The 26,149-nt window shown below is 46.1% G+C and overlaps 1 protein-coding gene across 3 annotated transcripts in view; it reads left to right on the plus strand.

Annotated features, from left to right (window-relative positions):
• The window catches only part of NPC1L1 (NPC1 like intracellular cholesterol transporter 1), a 52,506-nt gene that overhangs the window by 573 nt on the left and 25,784 nt on the right, over nucleotides 1–26,149 (plus strand). Inside the window, exon 1 of one of the 3 annotated variants that reach the window (XM_067043049.1) lies at nucleotides 817–908. The exons of 1 other annotated variant lie outside the window; for it this stretch is intronic. Coding sequence is in view for 1 of the 2 variants with exons in the window: in XM_059074630.2 (XP_058930613.1) it covers nucleotides 25,258–25,311 (54 nt within the window). In the remaining variant the exon portion in view is untranslated. Of the gene's footprint in view, nucleotides 1–816; nucleotides 909–25,257; nucleotides 25,312–26,149 lie in introns of those variants that run through there. One more of the 3 variants, XM_059074630.2, reaches the window with a different exon arrangement.

Consider the following 26,149-nt stretch of genomic DNA (forward strand, 5'->3'; position numbering starts at 1 on the left):
CAGATCATAGCCAGCTAGCACGTTCATCCATTTGTGCAATTCCCAAGCGTCAGTCTCTGGCTCACTGAAGTATGTCATCCAGCGGGCATCACGCTGCTCATCTGTCTCATGTGACCCATGGGGCTGGCAGTGAATTGACTGGATAGCGGCAGCGGGGCCGGGGGCTGGAGTGGGGTGCAGGAGCACCTGAGGGCTGCGCCAGGCGACTGCAGCTGCTGCTACCGAGCATGATGGCGATGGCGGCGCAGAGGTTAAGGCTGAGGAGAAGGTGGGTGTGAGCTCAAGACCACTCGGGAGCTTGTGGGGGCCGGACTCCACCGGGCTTTTTTTTTTTTTTTTTTTTAATTGTATTTATTTATTTATTTTTGCTGTGTTGGGTCTTCATTTCTGTGTGAGGGCTTTTTCTTTAGTTGTGGCAACCGGGGGCCACTCTTCATCGTGGTGCATGGGCCTCTCACTATTGCGGTCTCTCCTGTTGCACAGCACAGGCTCCAGACACGCAGGCTCAGTAGTTATGGCTCACAGACCTAGTTGCTCCCCGGCACGTGGGATCCTCCCAGACCAGGGCTCGAACCCATGTCCCCTGCGTTAGCAGGCAGATTCTCAACCACTGCACCACCAGGGAAGCCCCTCCACCGGGCTTTTAAATGCAGTGTGACTGCCGCCCACAAGCCCTGTTCCTTTGCTCTCAGCTCAGCTGCAGGGCTCTAACAGTAGAGGGTCCCAACCCACATCCGGGCCTCCCAGCTGCCGTCTGGAGGACGGGGGACGCTGATGACTCAGTGCCCTTGATTGTGCCGGGGAAGAAAGTCAAAAGCGCTTGAGTATTTCTTTCAGAAAGAAAACCAGGCATCAGCGCAAGCTGGTCTGCATGGTGGGAGGAGCCTTGGTCTCTGACTGCTGTTACGGTATGGTGGGACTTGGGGTTGGTGGGACCTCAGGTTTGGGGTCTCCACATTTCCTGCTCCTGTTCTGAGGATTTCCAGGGAGCCAGAGTGTGCGTGGTAGGGGTTGCTGCTCGGGTGGGCTTATCAGTGAGTGGAACAGCAGCCAGTGCAATGCGGCCAGCATTCCTGCGGTCTGCCCTGGCTCGGGCGCCTTAATGGAGATCAGTTAATGGAGCTGAGCAAAGATGGCTGCTTATGAGTGTCTGCTGGGTGCCAGAACTGTACCAAGAGCGTTGTGGGTGTCACTGCGTGTGGGAGGAGCCAGCCTCGGAGAGCTTCCTGGCCCCCGTCTGGCTGCTGCCTTCAGTCCCTGCGGGACCTCCCCACCTGCTGCCTGAGGCAGGTGAGGAGCTGAGGCCTGGCCCTGGGGACACGAGAGCCCGGGACATGGAGGAGGCTGTCTGCTCTACAATGGTGTGCCAACCTTGCACTGTAACCGTCCTTGTTCTCCGACCCTGCCACCTCCAGGCATCCCGGCCGGTGAGCTTACATCCAGAATCAGCCCGGATGTAGGAGAGTGGGCAACTCGAGTTTCCTCCGTGATGTTCCTTCTCAAAGGGGCCTCTGCTCTGGGCTGTGTTCCCAGCTGGGGACAGAGCTGGGGCCTGGTGGCTGCGTGCTAGATGCAAGCTGTGTGCCGAGAACCGTGCTGAGCATTCTACCAACATAAGGCTACTCCCGATTCCTAGGTGGGAGGCTGAGGCTCAGAACTTACCTGGCGTCAAGGTCACAGGGCAGGTGATGGCAGAATTTGGAGGTCAGCACAGGCCTGCTCTGGTGTCTCGGGCTGGCCCGGCTGTCCACGCCCACGGAGGAGTAGCCAGCGCTGCTGGCGCTCTCACCAGTATGGGGCAGGTGCCATCCTAGGCACTTTCTTACATAACCCTGGGCTGTGTTTACATAACGCTCACCCAGCTGGAATGGGCCCTGGCACTTGGTGGGATCTGAATTGGGCGGGTTGAAGAGAGTGGTGTGTCCCCATGCCCTGGGTCTGTAGAGGGAAGGTGTACACGGATGTCTCATTCAGTCACACAGCCTTGGGTGGAGGCACTGCTGTCCATTTACACATGGGGAAACAGGCCCTCAGAGGTTGAACTTGTGTATCCGATACAGAAACCTGTGCCCTTGATAAGCACGTCCAAAACAGAACTGGACAGGCCCTGGGACACAGGCGTGCACGTGATGGGTGATCTGGGCTTGGAAGGGAAGAGGTGGGATTAGCCTGCCTTAAGCTCAGCTTCATTGAGCAACAGATAAGCTCGGCCTGTTTCCAGCAGTTTCCAGGCTGGCTACGCACAGAGCTCACGGCAAAGGGGGCAGCAGAGTGCAGGGACTTTCTCCACCCCTGGCTGGCCTAATCCCACCCACGCGTAGGCTTGAAGGGGTGTCACTGTGTTCCTTGCTGTGGGCTAGGGTCTAGGGGAGATGGACAGAGCACAGCCCCCGCATGGGAGGAGCTTTAGAGGGGTCAAGAACCAAGCTTTCAGTGCATTCCAACCTCCCCCAAGCTACAGACTCCTGAAGCACCTTTCAGCTCTGCCAACACTTGTTGGAGCTGCCAGGTGCAGGTGCTGGGCTGGGGGCAGGAGGGAGCGGGCCGGACCCTCTAGCCAGCACACGGGCGGCTAGACTGGCACCCTTCTGGGAGGTCCAAGGTGCCAGGAGGGTTACCTGGGGCCTCAGCCAATTGGAGGAGTCAGGTGAGACTGGAAGGGTGGGGGAAACAGCAGTTCTGAGAGGGGACAGTGTGTGTAAGTGCTCCGGGTGGGAGGGAACCGGGCACATCTGAGGATGAAAAGAAAGCCAAAGTGGTCGTCACCAAAACAGGCAAAGACTGAAAAACTAACCTCATTTATTTTAAAAAGATAGCAGTCACATGTTAAAAATTCAAAAGATACCAAAAGGTGCCAGTGGATTTGAAGCAGGGGAGCACCCTCGTCAGATTTAGCCGCGGCGATAACGCATGGGAGAACAGAGTGTCCCTAGAAACCTCTGGACCCAGAGCACGAACCAGTTCAAGTGCATTTCCCATTCCAGCTAATTCTCTCCCCATCTGCTGAGAATCAGTGACTCAGCCTTTGGGGAATTAGTTGTTCTCGGGACTTTGGTCTTCAGCGGCAGTTTCTCCTGGAGGCAGGCAGTGTCGATTGAGCTGAATTCGTGCAGGGAGGCACCCCTGCCAAATGCCATCCTCTTTTCCTTGGAAAAAAGCCTTAGGGTGTCCTGATTCTCAGCGGGGCCAAGAGCCACGTCTCGTGTGTTCACCACAGCCACGTTTATGTGGAAAAAGAAGACGTGATCCTTCTGGACAGTAAAAGTCACCTCTGCCCAGCCTCCCACGGTGTGCCAGGCACCTCGCTGGACAGACTCAACCTCACTCAGCTCAGAGCCTCTTCAGAGCTCGAGTGTCTGCCCTCAAATCCATCCTCAAGGCTGCCGAGAAACAGTGAGATCGACGTGGCGCGGCTGAGCTGGAGAGCATGGGCATATCCGAGGTCTTCACACCAGCTCCAAGAACTACCTTTGTGGCACCCGAGATGTGCCAGCCTGGCCTCCAGGGAAGCGCCTCGCTTTTGGCCTCCTCTGGGGTCTCAGCTGTAAGTGGGTATATAGTGCCCTCTCCGAGTGTCCCTGTATGTGGGATGAGCCAATGAAGCTTGGGAGCCCCTGTCCCCCAGCGCCCCCTGCCCCATGCCTGGCTCTGTGCTAGCCCCTGGGTCCCGTGGGACGGCTCTGCACACAGCGCCCTCAAACTTGAATGCACACCTGGATCGCAGAGACTTCTTCTCGGAATGCAGGTTTCATCCCACAGGTCTGGGAGCAGGGCCAGAGATCTGCATTTCTAATAACCTTCCTGTGGGAGCCCGATGCTGCTGGACCCCACAGTAGCCCTTGAGAGCTGAGCTTTACTGTCCACACACCCATCCCATTGTACAGCTTGGAAAACTGAAGCTCAGAGAGAGTAAGTAGCTAGCCTAGTGCCAGCCAGCTAAGTGGCAGAGTAGGAGGGTGCTCAGATCAGTGGACCCACCCTCTAGAACCCAAGGTCCAGCCCTGTCCTGTCCTTTCTCTAAGTCTCATCTTCATCTGTGAGGGGCAGTGATAAAGGGTGTAACTTTCTAGCTTAAGTATCAATATGTCCCATCCAATATTTATGACATACTGAAAAATTATTAGTTGTTTATTTGAAATTTAACTCTGGCTGGGCGTCTTCCTCTGTATTTACTAAATTTGGCAACCCTAGAGTGTGGAACCTTTCTTGCCTGGGCATGGCTTCCTCCAGGAAGACTTCCTGATCCCTGGCCTGGGCTGGGCACCTTTTTCTCGGTGTGTATCTAATACTGCCCTTGACCTCATTAGGGTTGTCTCTGGGGCCTGGTCTCTACTCTGGCCTGGGAGCTCTTGGAAACATGCACCATGCCAAGTCGTTAGTGGGTTCCTGGGCCCAACCAGGACTCGCCCATGTTCATTAAAAACTTTTCCCCTGAGAGTGTCCCTGGTACCTTGAGGGTAATTCATTGTCACAAGCTCCTCTCCTGCCTGAGGCTCTTGAGCACTATTTCCAGTTAAAAGCGGAAGGAAGGACATGCTAAGCAGGCTGGACTCTGCCCCCGATGCAACGGGCTGGACGCTCCCTCCAAGTCACCTCTGTGACTCAGGGCAGAGACCAGGCCAGGCCCTAGTCCTGGGCCATCCTCTTCATGGACCTGCAGGCCCTTCCCCACCTCAGGCTCCAGAGATGCTGCGCGAGCAGGCTAGGTGAGCAGACTCCCGAGGTTACCCCACCGGGGATGGGAACAAAGGACCAGAGAGCCCTGAACTTTCTGGCTTCCACACCAGTGCTTCCTGATTGCGGCTGAGCTCCAGGGAAAGACCACCTCATATGTTCACTGAAGTGCGTAGATTGGACCCTTATATGTGCAATATCCCTGCCCCCAGGAACCAGGAACTCAGCTTCCAGGAGCAAAACACATCCATAAGGCAACAGAGAGGCCAAATGCTGTGATGGCTAGAGCATGGAGAGCCCGCCTGGGGTGGTGGGCAAAGTCCCCGTCACGCTGAAGAATTTGACGCGAGTTGTGAGGGACAGGCAGGAATTGGGAAGACATGGAGGGGGCCGTTGTGGTGTCACAGCTGAGCTGGGGGAAAGGGACCCACAGGATACGTGGAGAACAGTGAGCTGGTTAGCTGGCTTAGCAAAGGCTTCGTGGGGCAGTGGTTCTGCACTGGGGTGATTTGCCCTAACGCGGCCTCTGGCGAGGAGAGGAGACAGTTTAGATCATCACATCTGGGGGTGGATGCTACTGGCATCTAGTGGGTAGAAGGAGGAATGCTGTTAAATCCTACAATGCCCAGGGCAGTCCCCACAAAGAAGAGGTATCCGGCTGAAAATATCAACTGGGCCCTGCAAAGCACCAGTAGGGGATGCTGAGAGCCAGGTGAGAGAGAGCAGGGAATTCCAGGCGCATCACTTAGGAGTGCGTATAGCTGCGGTAAGAGAAGCCCCATGACAGGGGAAGGGTCAGAATAACTGGATCTGGTTGGCTGCAGGGATCCGAGTTCTTCCATCTTCCTGCCCTGCCATCTTTTTTGTAAATTGTGGTAAAATACACGTAACGTAAAACTGACCATCTTAATCATTTTAAGTGTGTAATCCACATTGCTGAAGTGTGAAGTATACAAAGTACATTCACACTGTTGTGAATTCACCACCATCCATCTGCAGAACATTTTCACCTTCCCAACCTGAAACTCAATACGCGTTAAACAATAACTTCCGACCCACTCCACGAGCCCCTGGCAACAACCACTATTCTACTTTCTGTCTCTATGGATTTGATCACTCTAGGGTCCTCATATAAGTGGAATCACAGTATTTGTCCTTTTGTGTCTGCCTTGTTCCACTTAGCATAATGTCTTTGAGGTTCATCCGGGTAGTAGCATGTATCAGAATTTCATATCTTTTTGTGGCTGAATAGTATTCCAAGCATGTATGTGCCACGTTTTTATCCTTTCATCTGTTGATGGACACTTGGGTTGTTTCCACATTTGGGCTATTGTGAATAGCGCATCAGTGAATATTAGTGTACACCTATTCCTGCTTTCAATTCTTTTGGGTATATACCTTGGAGTAGAGAAGAATTGATGGATCGTATGGCAATTCCATGTTTAACTTTTTGAGGAACTGCCAAACTGTTTTCCATAGTGGCTGCACCAGTCTGTATTCCCACCAACAATGTGTGAGCTTTCTAACTTTTCCACATCAGTAACAACACTTGGTATTTTCCATTTTTTAAAATAAAGGCCAACCTAATGGGTGTGATGTGGTATCTCATTGTGGTTTGATTTGCATTTCCTAATGACTAATGATGTTGAGCATCTTTTCATGTGCTTACTTATTGGTCATTTGTCTATCTTCTTTGGCAGAAAAGTCTGTTCAAGTTCTTTGCGTGTTTTTGAATTGGGTGCGTTTTTTGTTTGTTTGTTTTGGGCCTCACTGCATGGCATGCGGGATCTTAGTTCCTCCACCAGGGATTGAACCCGTGTCCCCTGCAGTGGAAGTGCAGAGCCCTAACCACTGGACCACCAGGGAATTCCCTGGGTGGGTTATTTTTATTGCATTTGTGGAATTGAAAAGATTCTGCATATTAATATCAACCCCTTATCAGGTATGTGTTGTGCAAATATTTTCTCCCACTTTGTGGATTGTCTTTGCAATCTCTTGATAGTGTCCTTTGTTGAACAGATTTCAATTTTGATGCATTCCAATGTATCTGTTTTTGTTTTTTTACTATTATTTATTTGGCTGCTCTGGGTCTTAGTTGCGGCATGTGGGATCTTTTGTTGCGGCATGTGGGATCTTTAGTTGCTGCATGTGGGATCTAGTTCTCTGATCAGGGATCGAACCCGGGCCCCCTGCATTGGGAGCATGGAGTCTTAACCACTGGACCACCAGGGAAGTCCCCAGTGTACCTATTTCTTTTTCTTTTACCTGTGCTTTTGGTGTCATAGCAGCAGAAATCATTGCTAAATTCAATGTCATGTAGATTTCCCCCTAAGTTTTCTTCTAAGAGTTTTATAGTTTTCCTCTTTCATTTAGATTTTTGATCCATTTTGAGTTAATTTTTGTATATCGTGTAAGGTTAAGGTCCAACTTCATTCTTTTGCATATGGATATCCAGTTTTTTCAGCCCCATTTGTTGAAAAAACTATCCCTGGTCTATATATGTCTTTATTCTTGTACCACACTATTTTGATAACTGTAACTTTATAATAAGTTTGAAACAGAAAGTGTGAGTTTTCCAACTTTGTTCTTTTTTGTCGAGACTGTTTTGGCTATTCAGAGCCCCTTGAGTTTCCACACAAATTTCTGCAAAAAGTGTCATTGGGATTTTGATAAGAATTGCATTGAATCTATAGATCTCTTTGGGTAGTATTAACAACTTGACAACAGTAAGTCTTCCAGTCCATGAATGTGAGGTGTGTTCCTATTTATTTGTGTCTTTTTAAATTTCTTTTGATTTGATTTGATTTAGTTTTTTATTGAAGTATAGTTGACTTACAGTATTATATAAATTTTAGGTGCACAACATAGTGATCGGATATTTTTATGTATTACAAAATGATCACCACTTCTTTAATTTCTTTCAGCAATGTTTTATAGTTTTCACTGTACAGGTCATTCACCTCCTTGGTTGAATTTATTCCTGAGTATTTTATTCTTTTGATGCTATTGCAAATGGAATTCTTTTCTTAATTTCTTTTCAGATTGTTCATTGTTGGTGTATAGAAATGCAACTGATTTTTGTGCAACTGATTTTGTATCCTGCAACTTTGCTGAACTTATTAGCTCTATTAGCCTTCTTGTAAATTCTTTGGGATTTTCTATATATAGGATCATGTCATATAGTTTTACTTCCTCTTCTCCAGTTTGGATATCATCTGTTTCTTTTTCTTGTCTAATTGATCTGGCTAGAATATCAGTACAATGTCAAATAGCAGCAGAGAAAGGCATCCTTGTCTTGTTCCTGATCATAGGGGAAATTTTTCAGTCTTTCACAATTGAGTATGATGTTTGCTGTGGGATTTTTGTAAATGTCCTTTATCATGTTGAGGAAGTTCTCTCTCTCTCTCTCTCTCTCTCTTTTTAAAAAAAATAAATTTATTAATTTTTGGCTGCGTTAGATCTTTGTTGCTGTGCACACGCTTTCTCTAGTTGCGGCGAATGGGGGCTACTCTTTGCGGTGCGCGGGCTTCTCACTGCGGTGGCTTCTCTTGTTGCGGAGCACGGGCTGTAGGTGTGCAGGCTTCAGTTGTGGCATGTGGGCTCAGTAGTTGTGGCTCGCAAGCTCTAGAGCGCACACTCAGTAGTTGTGGTGCACAGGCTTAGTTGCTCGATGGCATGTGAGGTCTTCCCGGACCAGGGCTCAAAACTGTGTCCCCTGCATTGGCAGGCGGATTCCTAACCACTGCACCACCAGGGAAGTCCATCTATTCTCTATTTTGTTTGTCTCTGCTCTCATTTCTATTATTTCCTTCCTTCTGCGAGCTTTGGGTTTAGTTTGTTCTGCCTTTTCTAATTTCTTAAGGTGTCCAGGTAAGCCATTGATTTGAGATCTTTCTTTTTAGATTTTCTATCTCCTTGTTAATTTTGTTCATACTTTTTTTTTCTGATTTCCTTTGATTCTTTGTACCTTTTTCCCTTTGCCTTCTTGAGTATGTTTTAGACAGCTGTTGGTTTTGTTTTGTTTTGTTTTTTTTGCCTACACTGCACAGCTTGTGGAATATCAGTTCCCAGACCAGGGATTGAACCCAGGCCACAGCAGTGAAAGCAACAAATCCTAACCACTAGACCACCAGGGAACTTCCTAGACAGTTGTTTTAAGATCTTTTCTTATGGGTTTCCTCAGGGATGGTTTTTGTCAATTTTTTTTTTTTTTTTTTTTTTTTTTTGCCACACCGCGTGGCTTGTGGAATCTGAGTTCCTCGATCAGGGATTGAACCCATGCCCCCTGTAGTGGAAGCTCAGAATCCTAATTACTGGACCGCCAGGGAATTCCCTGTCATTTTTTTTGTTTGTTTGTTACTTTGGGCATATTTTCGTGTTTCTTTGTATGCATTATCATTGTTTTGTTGAAAACTGGGTATTTGATTATTAAAATGTGCTAACTCTGGAAATCAGATTCTCCGTATTCCCTAGCATTTGCTCTTTTGGTTTGTTTATGTTTTTACTGTTGAAGGTTGTAGTGGTCTGTTTATGTTTATACTTTTCCAGACTATTTTTGCAAAGACTATTCCTTGTGTGTGCTCACTGAAATCTCTGCTCCTTTAGCTCATGATCAGCTAATGTTTTGGTAGAGATTTCCTTGAATGCCAGGAGCTAAACAAACAAACAACACACACACACACACACACACACACACACACACACACAGAAACAGAAAACCAAACAAACAAAACTCCACCTCTCCCTTTTTTTCAGATTGGCTCTGTGCCGGGATTATCCTTTAACATTTATGCAGCCTTGCTCTGAGCCGAGTTATAAGCCCAGGGTGAAAGCGTCAGGTCTCTGCAGGCCTTTTCTGGGTATGTGTCTTGTGCTGTGCATGCCTGTGGCTTTCTAAATACCCCTTATACACAGCGGCTTTTTCCAAGCTTCTCCTCTGGGCTGTATATGACCTGTTGTATGTCTCCACTCATAATCCCTTGCCTCAGATGTCTTTTAGGAGCAGTACCTGTTGCTTTGTCCACCTGACTTCCACTTGATGTGAAAGAGAAGCAAGTGCCTCACATTTCTTTATGTCGCAGTTCTTTAGGTCTCCCCAAGACAGGTTAGAATGTATACACGCAGTAATTTGCAAATAAGGGTGCCTCAGCTTCCACTGGTTTGAGGGAGGGGATTAGAAACTGTGTTACCATCACTGCAAGACGAAGACGTCCGCTGTGCCAGAGAGGGAGTGGGGCATGGTTGAGTAGAAACAGTGGAAAACTTTACTGCTGTCTTTTTTTGGGGTTTTTTTGGCTGCACCACGTGGCATGTGGGATCTTAGTTCCCTGACCAGGGATCAAACCTGCACCCCCTGCAATGGAAGCATGGTGTCTTAACCACTGGACTGTCAGGGAAGTCCCCTACTGTCTTTTTTTTTTTTTTAAAACACCTTTATTGTAGTATAATTGCTTTACAAGGTGTGTTAGTTTCTGCTTTATAACAAAGGAATCAACCATACATGATATATCCCCATATCTCCTCCCTGTTTTTTTTTTTTTTTTTTTTTTTTTTTTTTTTTTTTTTTTTTGCGGTGCGCCGACCTCTCACTGTCGTGTCCTCTCCCGTTGCGGAGCACAGGCTCCAGACGCGCAGGCTCAGTGGCCATGGCTCACGGGCCTAGCTGCTCCGCGGCATGTGGGATCTTCCCAGACCGGGGCACGAACCCGTGTCCCCTGCATCGGCAGGCAGACTCTCAACCACTGCGCCACCAGGGAAGCCCTCTCCTCCCTCTTGCATCTCCCTCCCACCCTCCCTATCCCACCCCTCTAGGTGGTCACAAAGCACCGAGCTGATCTCCCTGTGCTATGCAGCTGCTTCCCACTAGCTAGCTATTTTACATTTGGTAGTGTATATATGTCCATGCCCCTCTCTCACTTCATCCCAGCATACCCTTCCCCCTCCCCGTGTCCGTAAGTCCATTCTCTACGTTTGCGTCTTTATTCCTGTCCTGCCCCTAGGTTCTTCAGAACCATTTTTTCATTTAGATTTCATATATATGTGTTAGCATATGGTGTTTGTTTTTCTCTTTCTGACTTACTTCACTCTGTATGACAGACTCTAGGTCCATCCACCTCACTACAAATAACTCAATTTTGTTTCTTTTTATGGCTGAGTAATATTTCATTGTATATATATGCCACATCTTCTTTATCCATTCATCTGTCGATAGACCCTTAGGTTGCTTCCATGTCCTGGCTATTGTAAATAGAGCTGCAGTGAACATTGTGGTACATGACTTTTTTTGAATTATGGTTTTCTCTGGGTATATGCCCAGTAGTGGGATTGCTGGGTCATATGGTAGTTCTATTTTTAGTTTTTTAAGGAACCTCCATACTGTTCTTCATAGTGGCTGTATCAATTTACATTCCCACCAACAGTGCAAGAGGGTTCCCTTTTCTCCACACCCTCTCCAACATTTATTGTTTGTAGATTTTTTGACAGTGGCCATTCTGACTGGTGTGAGGTGATATCTCATTGTAATTTTGATTTGCATTTCTCTGATGATTAGTGATGTTGAGCATCCTTTCATGTGTTTGTTGGCAATCTGTATGTGTTCTTTGGAGAAATATCTATTTAGGTCTTCTGCGCATTTTTGGCTTGGGTTGTTTTTTGATATTGAGCTGCATGAGCTCCTTGTATATTTTGGAGATTAATCCTTTGTCAGTTGCTTCATTTGCAAATATTTTTTCCCATTCTGAGGGTTGTCTTTTCATCTTGTTTATGGTTTCCTTTGCTGTGCAAAAGCTATTAAGTTTTATTAGGTCCCATTTGGGGTTTTTTTGTTTTTATTTCCTTTTGTCTAGGAGGTGGGTCAAAAAGGATCTTGCTGTGATTTATATCATAAAGTGTTCTGCCTATGTTTTCCTCTAAGAGTTTGATAGTGTCTGGCCTTACATTTAGGTCTTTAATCCATTTTGAGTTTATTTTTGTGTATGGTGTTAGGGAGTGTTCTAATTTCATTCTTTTACATGTAGCTGTCCAGTTTTCCCAGCACCACTTATTGAAGAGGCTGTCTTTTCTCCATTGTATCTTCTTGCCTCCTTTATCAAAAATAAGGTGACCATATATGTGTGGGTTTATCTCTGGACTTTCTAACCCATTCCATTGATCTATATTTCTGTTTTTGTGCCAGTATCGTACTGTCTTGATTACTGTAGCTTTGTAGTATTATAGTCTGAAGTCCGGGAGCCTGATTCCTCCAGCTCTGTTTTTCTTTCTCAAGATTGCTTTGGCTATTCCGGGTCTTTTGTGTTTCCATACAAATTGTGAAATTTTTTGTTCTAGTTCTGTGAAAAATGCCATTGGTAGTTTGATAGAGATTGCACTGAATCTGTAGATTGTTTTGGGTAGTATAGTCATTTTCACAATGTTGATTCTTCCAATCCAAGAACATGGTATATCTTTCCATCTGTTTGTATCATCTTTAATTTCTTTCATCAGTGTCTTATAGTTTCCTGCATACAGGTTTTTTTTGTCTCCTTAGGTAGGTTTATTCCCAGGTATTTTATTCTTTTTGTTGTGGTGGTAAATGGGAGTGTTTCCTTAATTTCTCTTTCAGATTTTTCATCATTAGTGTATAGGAATGCAAGAGATTTCTGTGCATTAATTTTGTATCCTGCTACTTTACCAAATTCATTGATTAGCTCTAGTAGTATTCTGGTAGCATCTTTAGGATTCTCTATGTATAGTATCATGTCATCTGCAAAGAGTGACAGCTTTACTTCTTCTTTTCTGATGTGGATTCCTTTTGTTTCTTTTTCTTCTCTGATTGCTGTGGCTAAAACTTCCAAAACTATGTTGAATAATAGTGGTGAGAGTGGACAGCCTTGTCTTGTTCCTGATCTTAGAGGAAATGGTTTCAGTTTTTCACCATCGAGAACAATGTTGGCTGTGGGTTTTTCATATTCTCCTACTGTCTTGAAGATGGCTTTTTCTTTTTTTGGCCGTACACGGGCCTCTCACTGTTGTGGCCTCTCCTGTTGCGGAGCACAGGCTCTGGACGCACAGGCTCAGCAGCCATGGCTCACGGGCCCAGCCGCTCCGCGGCATATGGGATCTTCCCAGACCCAGGTACGAACCTGTGTCTTCTGCATTGGCAGGTGGATTCTCAACCACTGCACCACCAGGGAAGCCCAGATGGCTTTTTCTTGGTTGAGCACTTGCTTGGTTGCTGTAGACCTTTGAATTTTTTCCAGAGCTCCTAAAAAGTTGGTTCTGACAGTTCTGCTTGTTTTTATAAATAAGTAAATAAATAAATTTATTTATTTATTTTTGGCTGTGTTGGGTTTTTGTTGCTGTACGTGGGCTTTCTCTAGTTGCAGCGAGCAGGGTCTACCCTTCGTTGCAGTGTACAGGCTTCTCTTTGCGGTGGCATCTCTTGTTGCAGAGCATGGGCTCTAGGTGTGCGTACTTCAGTAGTTGTGGCATGCAGCCTCAGTAGTTGTGGCTCACAGGCTCAGTAGTTGTGGTGCATGGGCTTAGTTGCTCCGTGGCATGTGGGATCTTCCTGGACCAGTGATCGAACCCATGTCCCCTGCATTGGCAGGCAGATTCTATTTTTTTTTTTTGTGGTACGTGGGCCTCTCCCTGTTGTGGCCTCTCCCATTGTGGAGCACAGGCTCCGGATGCACAGGCTCAGTGGCCATGGCTCACGGGCCCAGCTGCTCCGTGGCATGTGGGATCTTCCCGGACCGGGGCACGAACCCACGTCCCCTGCATCAGCAGGCGGATTCTCAACCACTGCGCCACCAGGGAAGCCCTGGCAGGCAGATTCTTAACCACTGCACCACAAGGGAAATCCTCTGCTTGTTTTTCCAGTGTTTTTGTGGGGAAAACAAGAGCTTGGAGCTTCCTAGTTCACCATTTTGCTGATATCACTCCCTCTGTGATCTTGTGCAGCTTGCCTTTCTCCTCATGTTTGATGCCTCAGGGTCATAACGTGGTTGCTACACCTCCAGACATTCCATCTATGTCTAGGGCAGTGAAAAGGGAGAAATGCTAGAATACCATGCCTGCTGCATACATCCCATTTAATGAGGGAAACAGAAGCCTTTATGTTGGAGAAAGAAGATCATGGGAAGCTGATGGAGTAGGATGTACCAGGAATCTGTCTCCGCACCTAGACAACAATTGCACTGGCAGAACTTATCTGATGTAACTATTTTGGAAATCTGGAGTCTGTTGAAGGCTTGCAACTTCCAGGGGAAGACTTGGAGGGTAAACTGAGGTTAATTTTGCTCAATTTCAGCCCTTTGTACAGTAGCACCTACCTGTCCCCAACTTCCAGCCTGTCTGCAGGCAGCTGTGTGCAACAGCTAGTCGGAGCCAGGGTAGACAAAAAGGACCCTATCCTCCAGATACTGGGGATCTGTGCTCTGATGGCTGATTGCTGGTTCAGGTCACAGAGGTGCAGACAAATAGGCACCTCCCCCGTTGTTGCAAGCCCCTCCCCCTCCAGGTGAAGTGACCTCCAGAAGGTTTAAAGGACCAGTGCCCTTTTATTCCCACCTTCATTTTTCACTTTTTGCTCTTTCAGGGACCAGACATTAAAATCTAGGACATTCAAAAACAACTGCATATACAGAGAAAATTAGAAAGTGACCCTGCATGCCCAGGAAAAGTCTAAAAAAGGACTTGAGAAGACCTTAAGTTTATACCTTAGGTTGATCCTGGGCACAGAGACAGCCTATAACGATCAGAAAACAATACACAATAAACAACCTGAAACTAACGCAACATCATAAACCAATTATACTCCAATAAAAATTAAAAAAAGAAAACAATACACAATAAACAAAAACAATAACAAACCCTGGGAAAGGAGAGGAATCTGATTTCCAGAGTTCCCTCACTAATAAATTCACATATCCAGTGTTCAACAACAACAACAAAAATCACAAGGCATACAAAGAAACAGGAAAGTATGACCCATTCAAAGGGAAAGAAAAATCGACAGAAACAGTCTTTGAAAAGTATCTACTGGCAGAAATACTAGACAAAGGCCAGTATAAAAACAAATGTCCTAAAGATGTTGAAAGAACTAAAGGAAAGGGACTTCCCTGGTGGTGCAGTGGTTAAGAATCCGCCTGCCACTGCAGGGGATACGGGTTTGAGCCCTGGTCCGGGAAGATCCCACATGCCACAGAGCAGCTAAGCCTGTGAGCCACAACTACTGAACCTCTGCTCTAGAGCCTGCGAGCCACAACTGCTGAGCCAACGTGCTGCAACTGCTGAAGCCCATGTGCCTGGAGTCTGTGCTCTGCCACAAGAGAAGCCACTGCAATGAGAAGCCCATGCACCACAACAAAGAGTAGGCCCTGCTCGCCACAACTAGAGAAAGTCCCCGTGCAGCAACGAAGACCCAACGCAGCCAAAAATAAACTAAAAAAGTAAATTTATATCAAAAAACGAATCAGTGAACTTGAAGATAGGATAATGTAAATTATCAAGTCTGAGAAAGAGAAAGAAAAAAATTTGAAGAAAAGCAAATGGAGCCTAAAGGACTTGTAGGACACTATCCATCATACCAACATATGCATCAAGGAGTCTCAGGAGAATAAAGAGAGAAAGGGGCAGAGAGAATATTTGGAGAAATAATGGTGGAAAACTTTCTAAATTTGATGAAATAAATGAACATAAACATTCAAGAAACAATGAACTCCAAGTAATGTGAACTCAGATCCATACCAAGACATATTATAATCAGATTTACAAAAGCCAAAGAGATAATCTTGAAAGCAGCAAGAGAGAAGCAAATTGTTACATACACGGGATCCTCAAAAAGATCATCAGCAAGTTTCTCATCAGAAACCTTGGAGTCCATAAGATGCTGGGCTGATATATTCAAAATGCTAAAAGGAAAAAAGTTGTTAACAAGAATCCTATATCTGGGAAAACTGTCCTTCAAAGGTGAGGGAGAAATTAAGACATTCCCAGATGAACAAAAATGGACAGAGTTTGTAACCATTAGATCTTCCCTGCAAGAAATGCTCAAAGGAGTCCTACAAGGACACTAAACAGTAACTCAAAGCCATATGGAGTTATAAAGAGCTCAGTAAAGGTACGTGGGCAATTATAAAAGCTATCTCACTGTAACAATGATTTATAACTGCAATTTTTGCTTCCTACATGATTTAAGAAACTAATTTAAAAAAACTGTGAAAGCTAGTATTACTGTACGTTGGTTTGTAACCCCCAGTCTTACTTTCTATGTAATTTAAGAGCCAAATGCATTTGAAATAATTATTAGTTTATGTTTTTGGATGCACAATATATAAAGATGTAATTCAGTGACAACAGCTGAAAGAGGTGGAGACAGAGCTGTAAAGGAGCAGAGTTTTATACGTTATTGAAGTTAAGCTGGTATAAATAAAAACTAGAGTGTTGTAACTTTAGGATGTTAAATGTAATCCCCATGGCAGCCACAAAGAAAATAGCTAAGGAATATACACAAAAGGAAATGAGAGAGGAATTTAAATATTTCACTGTCAACTAAACACAAAAGAAGATAGTAATGCAGGAAATGAGATATAAAAAAATCTATAAAGCATATAGAAAACAACTAGCATAATGACAGAAGAACCCCGTTATCAGTAATTACTTTAAATGTAAATAGATGAAACTTTCCAATGAAAAGACACAGATTGGTAGAATGGATAAAAAACATGATCCAACTATATGCTGTCTACAAGAGACTCACTTGAGATCCAAAGACACCTACAGGTTGAAAGTGAAAGGATGGGAAAAGATATTCTATGTAAATATAATCAAAAGAGAAGAGAGATGGCTATAATAATATCAGACAAAATAGGCTTTAAATCAAAAAGTTTACAAGATACAAAGAAGGACATTGTATATTAATAAAAGATTCAATATAAGAAAAATCAGTGTGTATAAACATTTATGTAACTAATGGCAGACCATCAAAATCTATGAAGCAATATTTGACAGAATTGAAGTGAGAAATAGAAGCTCTACAATAATAGTAGGAGAGTTCAATATTTCACTCTCAATAGTAAGGAATTAGAGGACTTGAACAATACATTAAACTAATTAGACCTAACAGACAAATACAGAACACTCTACCCAACAGCAGCAGAATACACATTCTTTTCAAATATAAATGGAATTAGACCATAAATTAAGTCTCAACATTTGAAAAGATAGATATCATATGATGTATATTGTCTAATCACAACTGGATGAAGTTGGGAATCAATAACAGAAGGAAAACTGGAAATTTTGCAAACTGTGGAAACTATACATTAATTCTTAAACTCTTGAACAACCAGTCATTCAAAAAACAAATCACAAGGGAAAGTGGAAAATAATTAGGGAATGAATGAAATGAGAACAATATATCAAACCCCATGTGATACAGTGAAAGTGGTGCTAAGGAGATACTTGTAGCTATAAACACTAACATTAAAAAACAAGAAAAATCAAATTAACAGCCTAATTTTACAACATAAGGAATTAGAAAAAGAGGAATAAACTAAATCCAAAGATTAGAGCAGAGATAAATGAAATAAAGAATAGAAAAACAATATAGAAAATTAATGAAACCAGAAGTTGGTTCTTTAAAAACATCAACAAAATTGACAAACCTTTAGTTAGGTGGATAAAGAAAAAGAAGAGAGGGACTTCCCTGGTGGCGCAGTGGTTAAGAATCCGCCTGCCAATGCAGGGGACACGGGTTTGAGCCCTGGCCCGGGAAGATCCCACATGCCACAGAGCAACTAAGCCCGTGAGCCACAACTACTGAGCCTGTGCTCTAGAGCCCACGTGCCACAACTACTGAAGCCCGCATGCCTAGAGCCCATGCTCTGCAACAAGAGAAGCCACCGCAATGAGAAGCCCCTGCACTGCAACAAAGAGTAGCCCTTGCTCGTCGCAACTAGAGAGAACCCACACACAGCAAGGAAGACCCAACACAGCCAAAAATAAAAACAAACAAATAAATACATTTACTTAAAAAAGAAAAAGAGAAGACTCCAATTACTAAAATAAAAAAATGACAGTGGGGACATTGCTACCAATTCTACAGAAATAAAGTATTATAAGAGAGTACTATGAACAGTGGTATGCCAACAAATTGGATAACCAAGATGAAATGGACAAATTCCTAGAAACACAAAATTTACAAAGACTAAATCATAAAGAAACAGGTAATCTGAATAGACCTAAAACTAGTAAGGAGATTGAAGCAGAATCAAAAATCTCCCAACAAAGAGAAGTCCTGGACCTGACAGCTTCACTGGTAAATTCTACAAGACATTTTAAGAATTAAGACTAATACTCCTCAAACTTTTCCAAAAAATTGTAGAGGAGAGAACACTTCCTAACTCATTCTCTGAGACCAGCATTGCCCTGACACCAAAGCCAAACAAAGACACAAGATAAAACTACAGAACAATATCCCTCAGGTACATTGATGCAAAAATCTTCAACAAAATACTAGCAAACAGAATTCAACAATACATTAAAAGGATTATATAGTATGACCAAGTGAGGTTTATTTGTCAAATGCAAGGATGGTGCAGCATACTAAAATCAATCCATTTAATATGCCACATCAACAAACTAAAGGAAAAAACCCCCACTTTATCATCTCAGTTGATTCAAAAAAAGCATTTCACAAAATCCAACATGATTTCATGATAAAAAAACACTCAGTAAATGAGGAATAGAAGGAATACTTCATTACAATAAAGGTCTTATGTGAAAAACCAACAGCCAACATTGTACTCAATGGTGAAAGACAAAGCTTTTCCTCTAAGATCAGGAACATGGCAAGGATACCTACTTTCACCACTTCTATTCAACATAGTACTGGCAGTTCTACTCAGAGAAATTAGGCAAGAAAAGGAAAAGGCATCCAAATTGGGAAGGAAGAAGTAAAATGGGGGGCTTCCCTGGTGGTTGCAGTGGTTAAGAATCTTCCTGCCAATGCAGGGGACACGGGTTAGAGCTCTGGTCCAGAAAGATCCCACATACCGCAGAGCAACTAAGCCTGTGCACCACAACTACTGAGTCTGTGCTCTAGAGCCTGCGAGCCACAACTACTGAGCCCATGTGCCACAACTACTGAAGCCTGTGTGCCTAGAGCCCATGCTCCGCAACAAGAGAAGCCACTGCAATGAGAAGCTCGCGCACTGCAATGAAGAGTAGCCCCTACTCACCGCAACCAGAGAAAGCCCACACACAGCAACGAAGACCCAACACAGCCAAAAATAAAAAAATAATAAATAAAAAAAGTAAAATCACTGTTTGCAGATGAGGTGATCTTACATGTAGAAAACCATAAAGATTCCACAAAAATACTTGTTGGAACTTAATAAATGAATTCAGCAAAGTTGCAGGATACAAAGTCAACCCACAATCTCTATACCCAACACAATTCTATACATGTAATTTTCATACACGAACAATAAACAACCTGAAAAGGAGATTATGAAAACAATTCCATTTACAATAGCATCAAAAAGAATGAAATACTAAGGAATTAACTTCACCGAGGAGGTGAAAGACTTATACACTGAAAACCACAAAACATCACTGAAAGAAATTAAAGAAGATGTAAATAAATTGAAAAACATCCAGTGTTCTTGGGTTGGAAGACTTAATATTGTTAAGATGTCAATACTATCCAGAGCGATCTACAGATTCAATGCAATTCTTTTTTTTTTTTTTTTTTTTTTGCGGTACGCGGGCCTCTCACTGTTGTGGCCTCTCCCGTTGCGGAGCACAGGCTCCGGACGCGCAGGCTCAGCGGCCATGGCTCACGGGCCCAGCCGCTCCGCGGCATGTGGGAATCTTCCCGGACCGGGGCACGAACCCGTGTCCCCTGCATCCGCAGGCGGACTCTCAACCACTGCGCCACCAGGGAAGCCCTCAATGCAATTCTTATCAAAAGCCCAATGACAGCTTTTGCAGAAACAGAAAAATACACCCTAAAATTTATATTGGAATCTCAATAGCCAAAACAATTTTGACAAATAACAAAGAACACTCACATTTCCTGATTTCAAAAATTATCACAAAGCTATGTAATCAAAACAACGTAGTATTGGTATAAAGCCAGAGATGTCGACTAATGGAATAGAAAACTCAGAAATAAACACTTGCATGTATGGTCAAATGATTTTTTAAAAGATATTTATTTTATTTATTTTGGCTTCACTGGGTCTTAGTTGTGGCACGTGGGAACTTTGTTGCAGCATGCGGGATCTTTAATTGTGGCATGTGGGCTCTTAGTTGCAGTATGCATGTGGGATCTAGTTCTCTGACCAGGGATTGAACCCGGGCCCCTTGCATTGGGAGTATGGCGCCTTACCCACTGGATCACCAGGGAAGTCTCTGGTCAAATGATTTTTGATAAGGGTACCAAGACCATTTAATGGGGAAAGGACAGTCTTTTCAACAGGTGCTGGGAAAATTGAATATCCACTTACAAAAGAAAAAAGTTGGACCCTTATTAACACCGTATACAAGAGTTTAACTCACAGTGGATCAAAGACCTAAACTTTAGAGCTGAAAGTATAAAACTCTTAGAATAAAACATAGGACAAAGTTTTATGACATTGGATTTGGCAATGATTCCTCGGATATGACACCAAAAGCACATTTAGCAAAAGGAAAAATAGAGAAATTTGACTAAATGAAAATTAACTTTGCATCAAAAGTCACTGTCAACATAGTAAAAAGACAACCCACAGGATGGGAGAAAATATTTGCAAACCATATATCTGACAAAGGATTAATATCCAGATTATAGAGAGAACTCCTAAAACTCAACATCAAAAAACAAAACAAACAAGAAAAAAACCTAATTAAAAAATTGGTGAAGGACTTGAATAGACATTTCTCCAAAGAAGATATATGAATGACTAATAAGCACATGAAAAGATGCTCGACATCACTAATCGTTAGGGAAATGAAAATCAAAACTACAATGGGATAGCACCTCACACCATTAGGATGGCTACTATCAAAAAACTAGAAAAGCACAAGTGTTGGCAAGGAAATGGAGAAATTGGAACACTTGTGCACTGTTGGTGGTACCATAAAATGGTATAGCTGCTGTGGAAAATAGTATGGTGGTTCCTTAAAAAATTAAAAATAGAAATGTCATACGGTCCCATAATTCCATACCTATGTATATTCTCCAAAGAACTGAAGCAGAGTCTGGAAGGGATATTGTACACCCGTGTTCATAACAGCATTATTCACAATAGCCCAAAAATGGAAGCAAGTGTCCATTGATGGATGGATAAGCAAAATGTGGTGTATACATACAATGGAATATTATTCAATCTTAAGAAAGAAGGAAATTTTGCAAGATGGATGAATCTTGAAGACATTATGTTAAATGAAATAAGCCAGTAACAAAAAGACAAATACTGGTATGATTCTACTTATATGTGGTACTTAAAGTAGTCAAATTCACAGAGACAGAAAGAAGAATGGTGGATGCCAGAGCCTGGGAGGAGGGGAAGATGGGGAGTCAACATTTAATGGTATCGAAGTTCAGTTTTACAGGATGAAATGAGTTAGGAGGATGGATGGTGGTGATGGTAGCAGAACAGCGTGAATGTCTTAAAGACCACTGAACTGTACACTTAAAAATGGTTAAGAAGGTAAATTTTATGGTATGTGTATTTTATGAACACACAAAAAATGTATGCACGAAGAGCAGCGGTTTTCAGTGGTTCAGGTTTAGGGAGAGCAAAGGATGAATAGGTGGAACACGGGATTTTTAGGCTGAGACACTATTCTGTATAATATTATAATTGTGGATACATGTCGTTATACACTTGTCAAATCCCATAGAATGTACACACCAAGAGTGAACTCTAAGGTGAACTATGGACTTCAGTGAATAATAACATGTCAATATTGGCTCATTGATTGCAACAAATGTTCCACACACTAATGCAAGAGTCGTAATAGACGAAACAGTTGAGGGGATGAAAGGGCATGTGGGAACTATGTACCTTCTGTTCAGTTAAGAAAAAAAAATTTTTTTTAGAAGGGTATTTATTTATTTATTTACTTTTGGCTGCATCGGGTCTTCGTTGCTGCGAGCAGGCTTTCTCGAGTTGCATTGAGTGGGGGCTACTCTTCGTTGCTGTGCGTGGGCTTCTCATTGCGGTGGCTTCTCTTGTTGTGGAGCATGGGCTCTAGGCGCGTGGGCTTCGGTAGTTGTGGCACGTGTGCTCAGTAGTTGTGGCTCTTGGGCTGTAGAGCAGAGGCTCAGTAGTTGTGGCACACAGGCTTAGTTGCTCCACGGCATGTGGGATCTTCCCAGACCAGGGCTTGAACTCGTGTCCCCTGCATTGGCAGGTGGATTCTTAACCGCTGTGCCACAAGGGAAGTCCCCCCGAATTTTTTAAAATTGAGATATAGTTGTTACAATGTTGTGTTTGCTCAATTTTTCTGTAAACATAAGACTGCTCAAAAATTAAATCTTTTTTTTTTTAAAAAAGAAGCCTTCACATTGGCCAGAACAGGATCACGGGACCAGTGCTGGCTGCAAAGGAGGCTGGGAGAGCAGGGAGCAGCATCTTTTGCCTGGACTCTGGACACAGTCCTTCACCAAATAGCATTGGGGTCTGATGGCAAAGAAGATGAAGGGCCCACTAAGTGACCAGGCTCCAAATCTCAGCCTGTAGGCTCGTTACCCCTGTGAGCCGGAAATGACCATAAACTGTTCACATCACTGCTGGTCAGAGCATTGCACACACAGTCAGCCAGGTGCCATGGCCTGGACCAGTGACTGGTGGAGCATCACCGTCTTACCCTGACCTCTCAGCCCAGACTGCAAACCCTCAGCACGGTCCTGGGGTGCAGAGAGGCAAGCCAGTGAGGCGTGCTGCATCCGCCAGGCATCCCTGACCACAGGAGGCTCCTATGCCGGCAGCTGGCCCCTCCTCACCGCCTCCTGAGCTTAGCAACAGTGTTCAGCTCCAGTTCCCTCTCTGGGACTGCTGGGGCAGGTTCAATCCCGCTAGTAATAAAGGAGAATTGAAAACGAGGCATCTTTTTACAGTTATTAAATTTGTAAAGTCTGACAACAGATCGAACACACAGTGAAGGTGAGGCTAGTGACTTGGCACTTTTGGTTATTGCTGGTGTCAGTGAAAAGAGTCGCAACCTTTGAGGAATCCATGTGTGTCCACCATCTGAACCCTTCACCCGACAACAATAAACAAGAATCTGATAATTACTCAATACATCCTAGATTAGATTAGCCCAAGGGGAGAGCTGATGAACTGTGTGTACTCAGTCAGGGCTGTAAATGTGGTACTCGTTAACACTCCCATCTCATCTCTAGAATCCTGGATTAAGGAAGATAAATAAATACAAAATAGAGGAAATACAGTTAGGCACAAAGATATTAACCAAAAACTTCTTTACTGGAAGCAGCCGACCTTTGGCACTAGGAGAGCAGACAATCCATCACTCTGTGGGACACAGCCCAGTGACACACACGCTAGTCAGAGTCTGAAGGAAGTGTTGAGTCTGTGTTAAATGTCAGGAGATAAAGTGGGATACAGGAGTGTACAAAAACTGTGCTCACCACAGACGTCTGTGGCCGGGGCGTGGCCTTGGAGGCCCCACACATGCACGGGGAGCCGGGTGGTGAGACTGGCTGAGAGTTTTCCTCTTTTACTCAGAGTTCGATGCTGCCTCTCTCCCCCTGTGTGTGTTTCAGAGAAGACCGCAGAGACCGCACATCTGGGCTCCGTCTCTGTGGGCCTCCCCTAGGGACAAACTAGGTCAAGGGGGTGTTCCCCGGGGACTTCACAAGTGCCAGAGGGGCCTGGGGCTGAAGCTGCAGAGAATGTCCTCAACCAGCGACCAAAGAAGATGATGGACAAGCACACACCCTTGGGGCAGGCTCCCCACCATCTTCCAGAGGTTCCCCGTCAGGCTGTGGGTACCCAAGCTGGAGCCCACTCTTTTTATTTCTTGGCCGCACAGTGCACAGTGCGGGATCTTAGATCCCCGACCAGAGACGGAACCGGTGCCCCCTGCAGTGGAAGCATGGAGACCTAACCACTGGGCCACCAGGGAAGTCCAAGGAGCCCACTCTTCAGTGCACTCCGGTTGCTTCCTTCCATCTCCTGGCTCATCCCCACTGTCTACTGGTACCCTCTGGGATCACCTTCCAGATCAGCTCTTTGCATTGGAATCCCTGCCTCAGCGTCTGCTGCGGGGGAAAGACATCTAGGAGAGAGGACAGAGCCCCTAGCTGGGAGCTGGAGTCCCGGCATCTGCCTGCCAGGGTGTATGGGGGCGGGGCATGGGAGGTGCCGGATGGAGGTCACTGCACACGGCAGCCCCTGGGCCGTTGGCTCTCCTCTCCACCGTGGCTGACTGGGGGCTTAGGGGTCTGCCTGCACCTGCCCTGGCATCCCCCCTTGGCGTCTGGTTCCCCCCCCTCTTGGCGTCTGTCTTCCCCCGTATGTGTTGGGTGGCTCCCTTTGAGTCAGGCCAGGGTCTATGAAGCAAACACAAGACCAGGGAGACAGCAGTTTCCTTCCTGCAGCTGCCTCTGGCAGGTGGCCACATGAGAGACAGTCCCCACGGGCTGCCCTTATCTGCTCAGCCTTGGCATGGGGGCCAAGGTCTGACCCATTCCGGTGATAGGGAGAGCCCAAGGGAGGCCTCAGAGCTCCCTATCTGGAAGGAGCAGAAGGTGAATGAAGTGTAACCTGGGCCCGCGGGGGGCGGGGCTTCTTGCCTGGGGCTCCCAGGGACACTCAGCCCCTCCGTGGTTGGTGGGGACAGACCTGGGCACGGGACATAAGGGAGGGGCCCGGGGCGGAAGAGTGAGGCTGTGTGTGCCCGTCACGCCTGGGGTCTCTGTGCACTGTCAGACCCCAGCGAGCTGGCGTTTGCCCCTCCACCCAGAGGAGGAGACTACGGTCACTGTGTCGCTCCACCCCTAACTGCCCCCTCTGTTATCGGGTTGTTAATATTAATTAACAACAGTTGCTAAGGATGACTTGCAAGGGTGTGTCCCAGCCAGAGCTGGCCTGGACCCAAGAGGGCACTGGGGAGACTGGGGGGTCTGAGGCTGGGTCTTGGGGGTGCGAACGGAGGTTCGGAGGGCCGGTGCCCAGTCCCAGCCACGTCTCCCACGTGTCCCTGGGCCTGGGACCTCCTGCAGCAGAGGCCACTTGGGGAGCTCACGGGAGGTCTCTGGCTCGCTCAGCCCTCTGGCCTTGGTCACTTTGGGAAGTGGGTGAAGGGGACACCCCGGGAGGCTCATCTGAGAGGGTGGAGCCAAAGGTGGGAGGGACAAGTGAGGTGGATCATTAACCAGCTGGGAGCCCTGGGAGGTGCAGGCCTCAGCCCCATTGGTCCCCAACGCAATCGGGTGACACTGTCCCGGGTAGGGAAGCCACCTCGTAGGCCGTCCCCAGTTTTAGTATATGTAAGGCCACAGTGAGCTCTGTGTGTTGCCAGGAGCCAGCCCTTGGCTGTCCCCAAGTCCTGGCCTCACTTACCCTCTGACCCCTTCCCAGTGCCAGGATGGTGGAGGTCGGCCTGAAGGGCTGGCTGCTCTGGGCCCTGCTCCTGAAGTTGGTGAGTCCCAGTCCCTATGTCCACTCCGGCCAGGGGGCTGCTTGGCAACAGTGAGAGAGGGCCTGGTGTCTGGGGAGGGGGCAGTTTCTAAACAGATGAGGGATCCCAGGCTCCCCAGAGGAGGGGTGCAGGTCGAGGGTCCTGAGCTGCTCAAGTCTTCAGGTCGCGGGGTTGATGGACACAAGCATTGAGCAGGGGGTAGCTGGACCGGGTGTGACTGAGTGCCTCCCATTCCTGGTCCGCTGTGGGTGTCCTGGCCTCAGAGGGTTGGTGGAAGGTTAAGGGAGGATCCAGTCCCGGGGTGCTGATGGCATGGGTTCAAGGGGAGAACCACCTAATGAGGATTTAGCATCTAGGTTTGGGAGGAGGTCTTGCCTCTCAAGTTTCTTGCTCATTTGCACGTCTGGGAAGGTGAGTGAAGGCTTTCAGCCCCCAGAAGGTAAGGGCAGGGGAAGCTCTGCTCAGAATCTCCAAGAGGGGCCCTGGCTGCAGCTTGGGCACGGTGGCAGCTGACAGCAGCGGCAACGGTGCCCCGGGTGCACAGGGCCTGCATTCACACGGCCCCTTGGAGCAGCCCTCCACCTGTCCAGGGGTCATTGTTTCTCAGCAGGACCACACAGCGGCTTCCAGGGGTCTCCTGGGTGACCCCGTTCTCCCTACTGTCCCCTTACCCTCCGAGTGACCTTGCTAAAGGCAGATGTGCCAGGTCACCTCTCTCTTCAGTGACCCTGTCGCTCAGGGTGGAGGCCTGGCTGTTGCCACCCGCTCACCACCCTCAGACACCACTGGGAGCCTCATGTGCTGCTTCGGCACCCCACCTTCTCCAGCGCTACCCCCG

Source organism: Kogia breviceps, chromosome 9 (genome assembly GCF_026419965.1).
Source record: "Kogia breviceps isolate mKogBre1 chromosome 9, mKogBre1 haplotype 1, whole genome shotgun sequence".
Taxonomy (NCBI): domain Eukaryota; kingdom Metazoa; phylum Chordata; class Mammalia; order Artiodactyla; family Physeteridae; genus Kogia; species Kogia breviceps.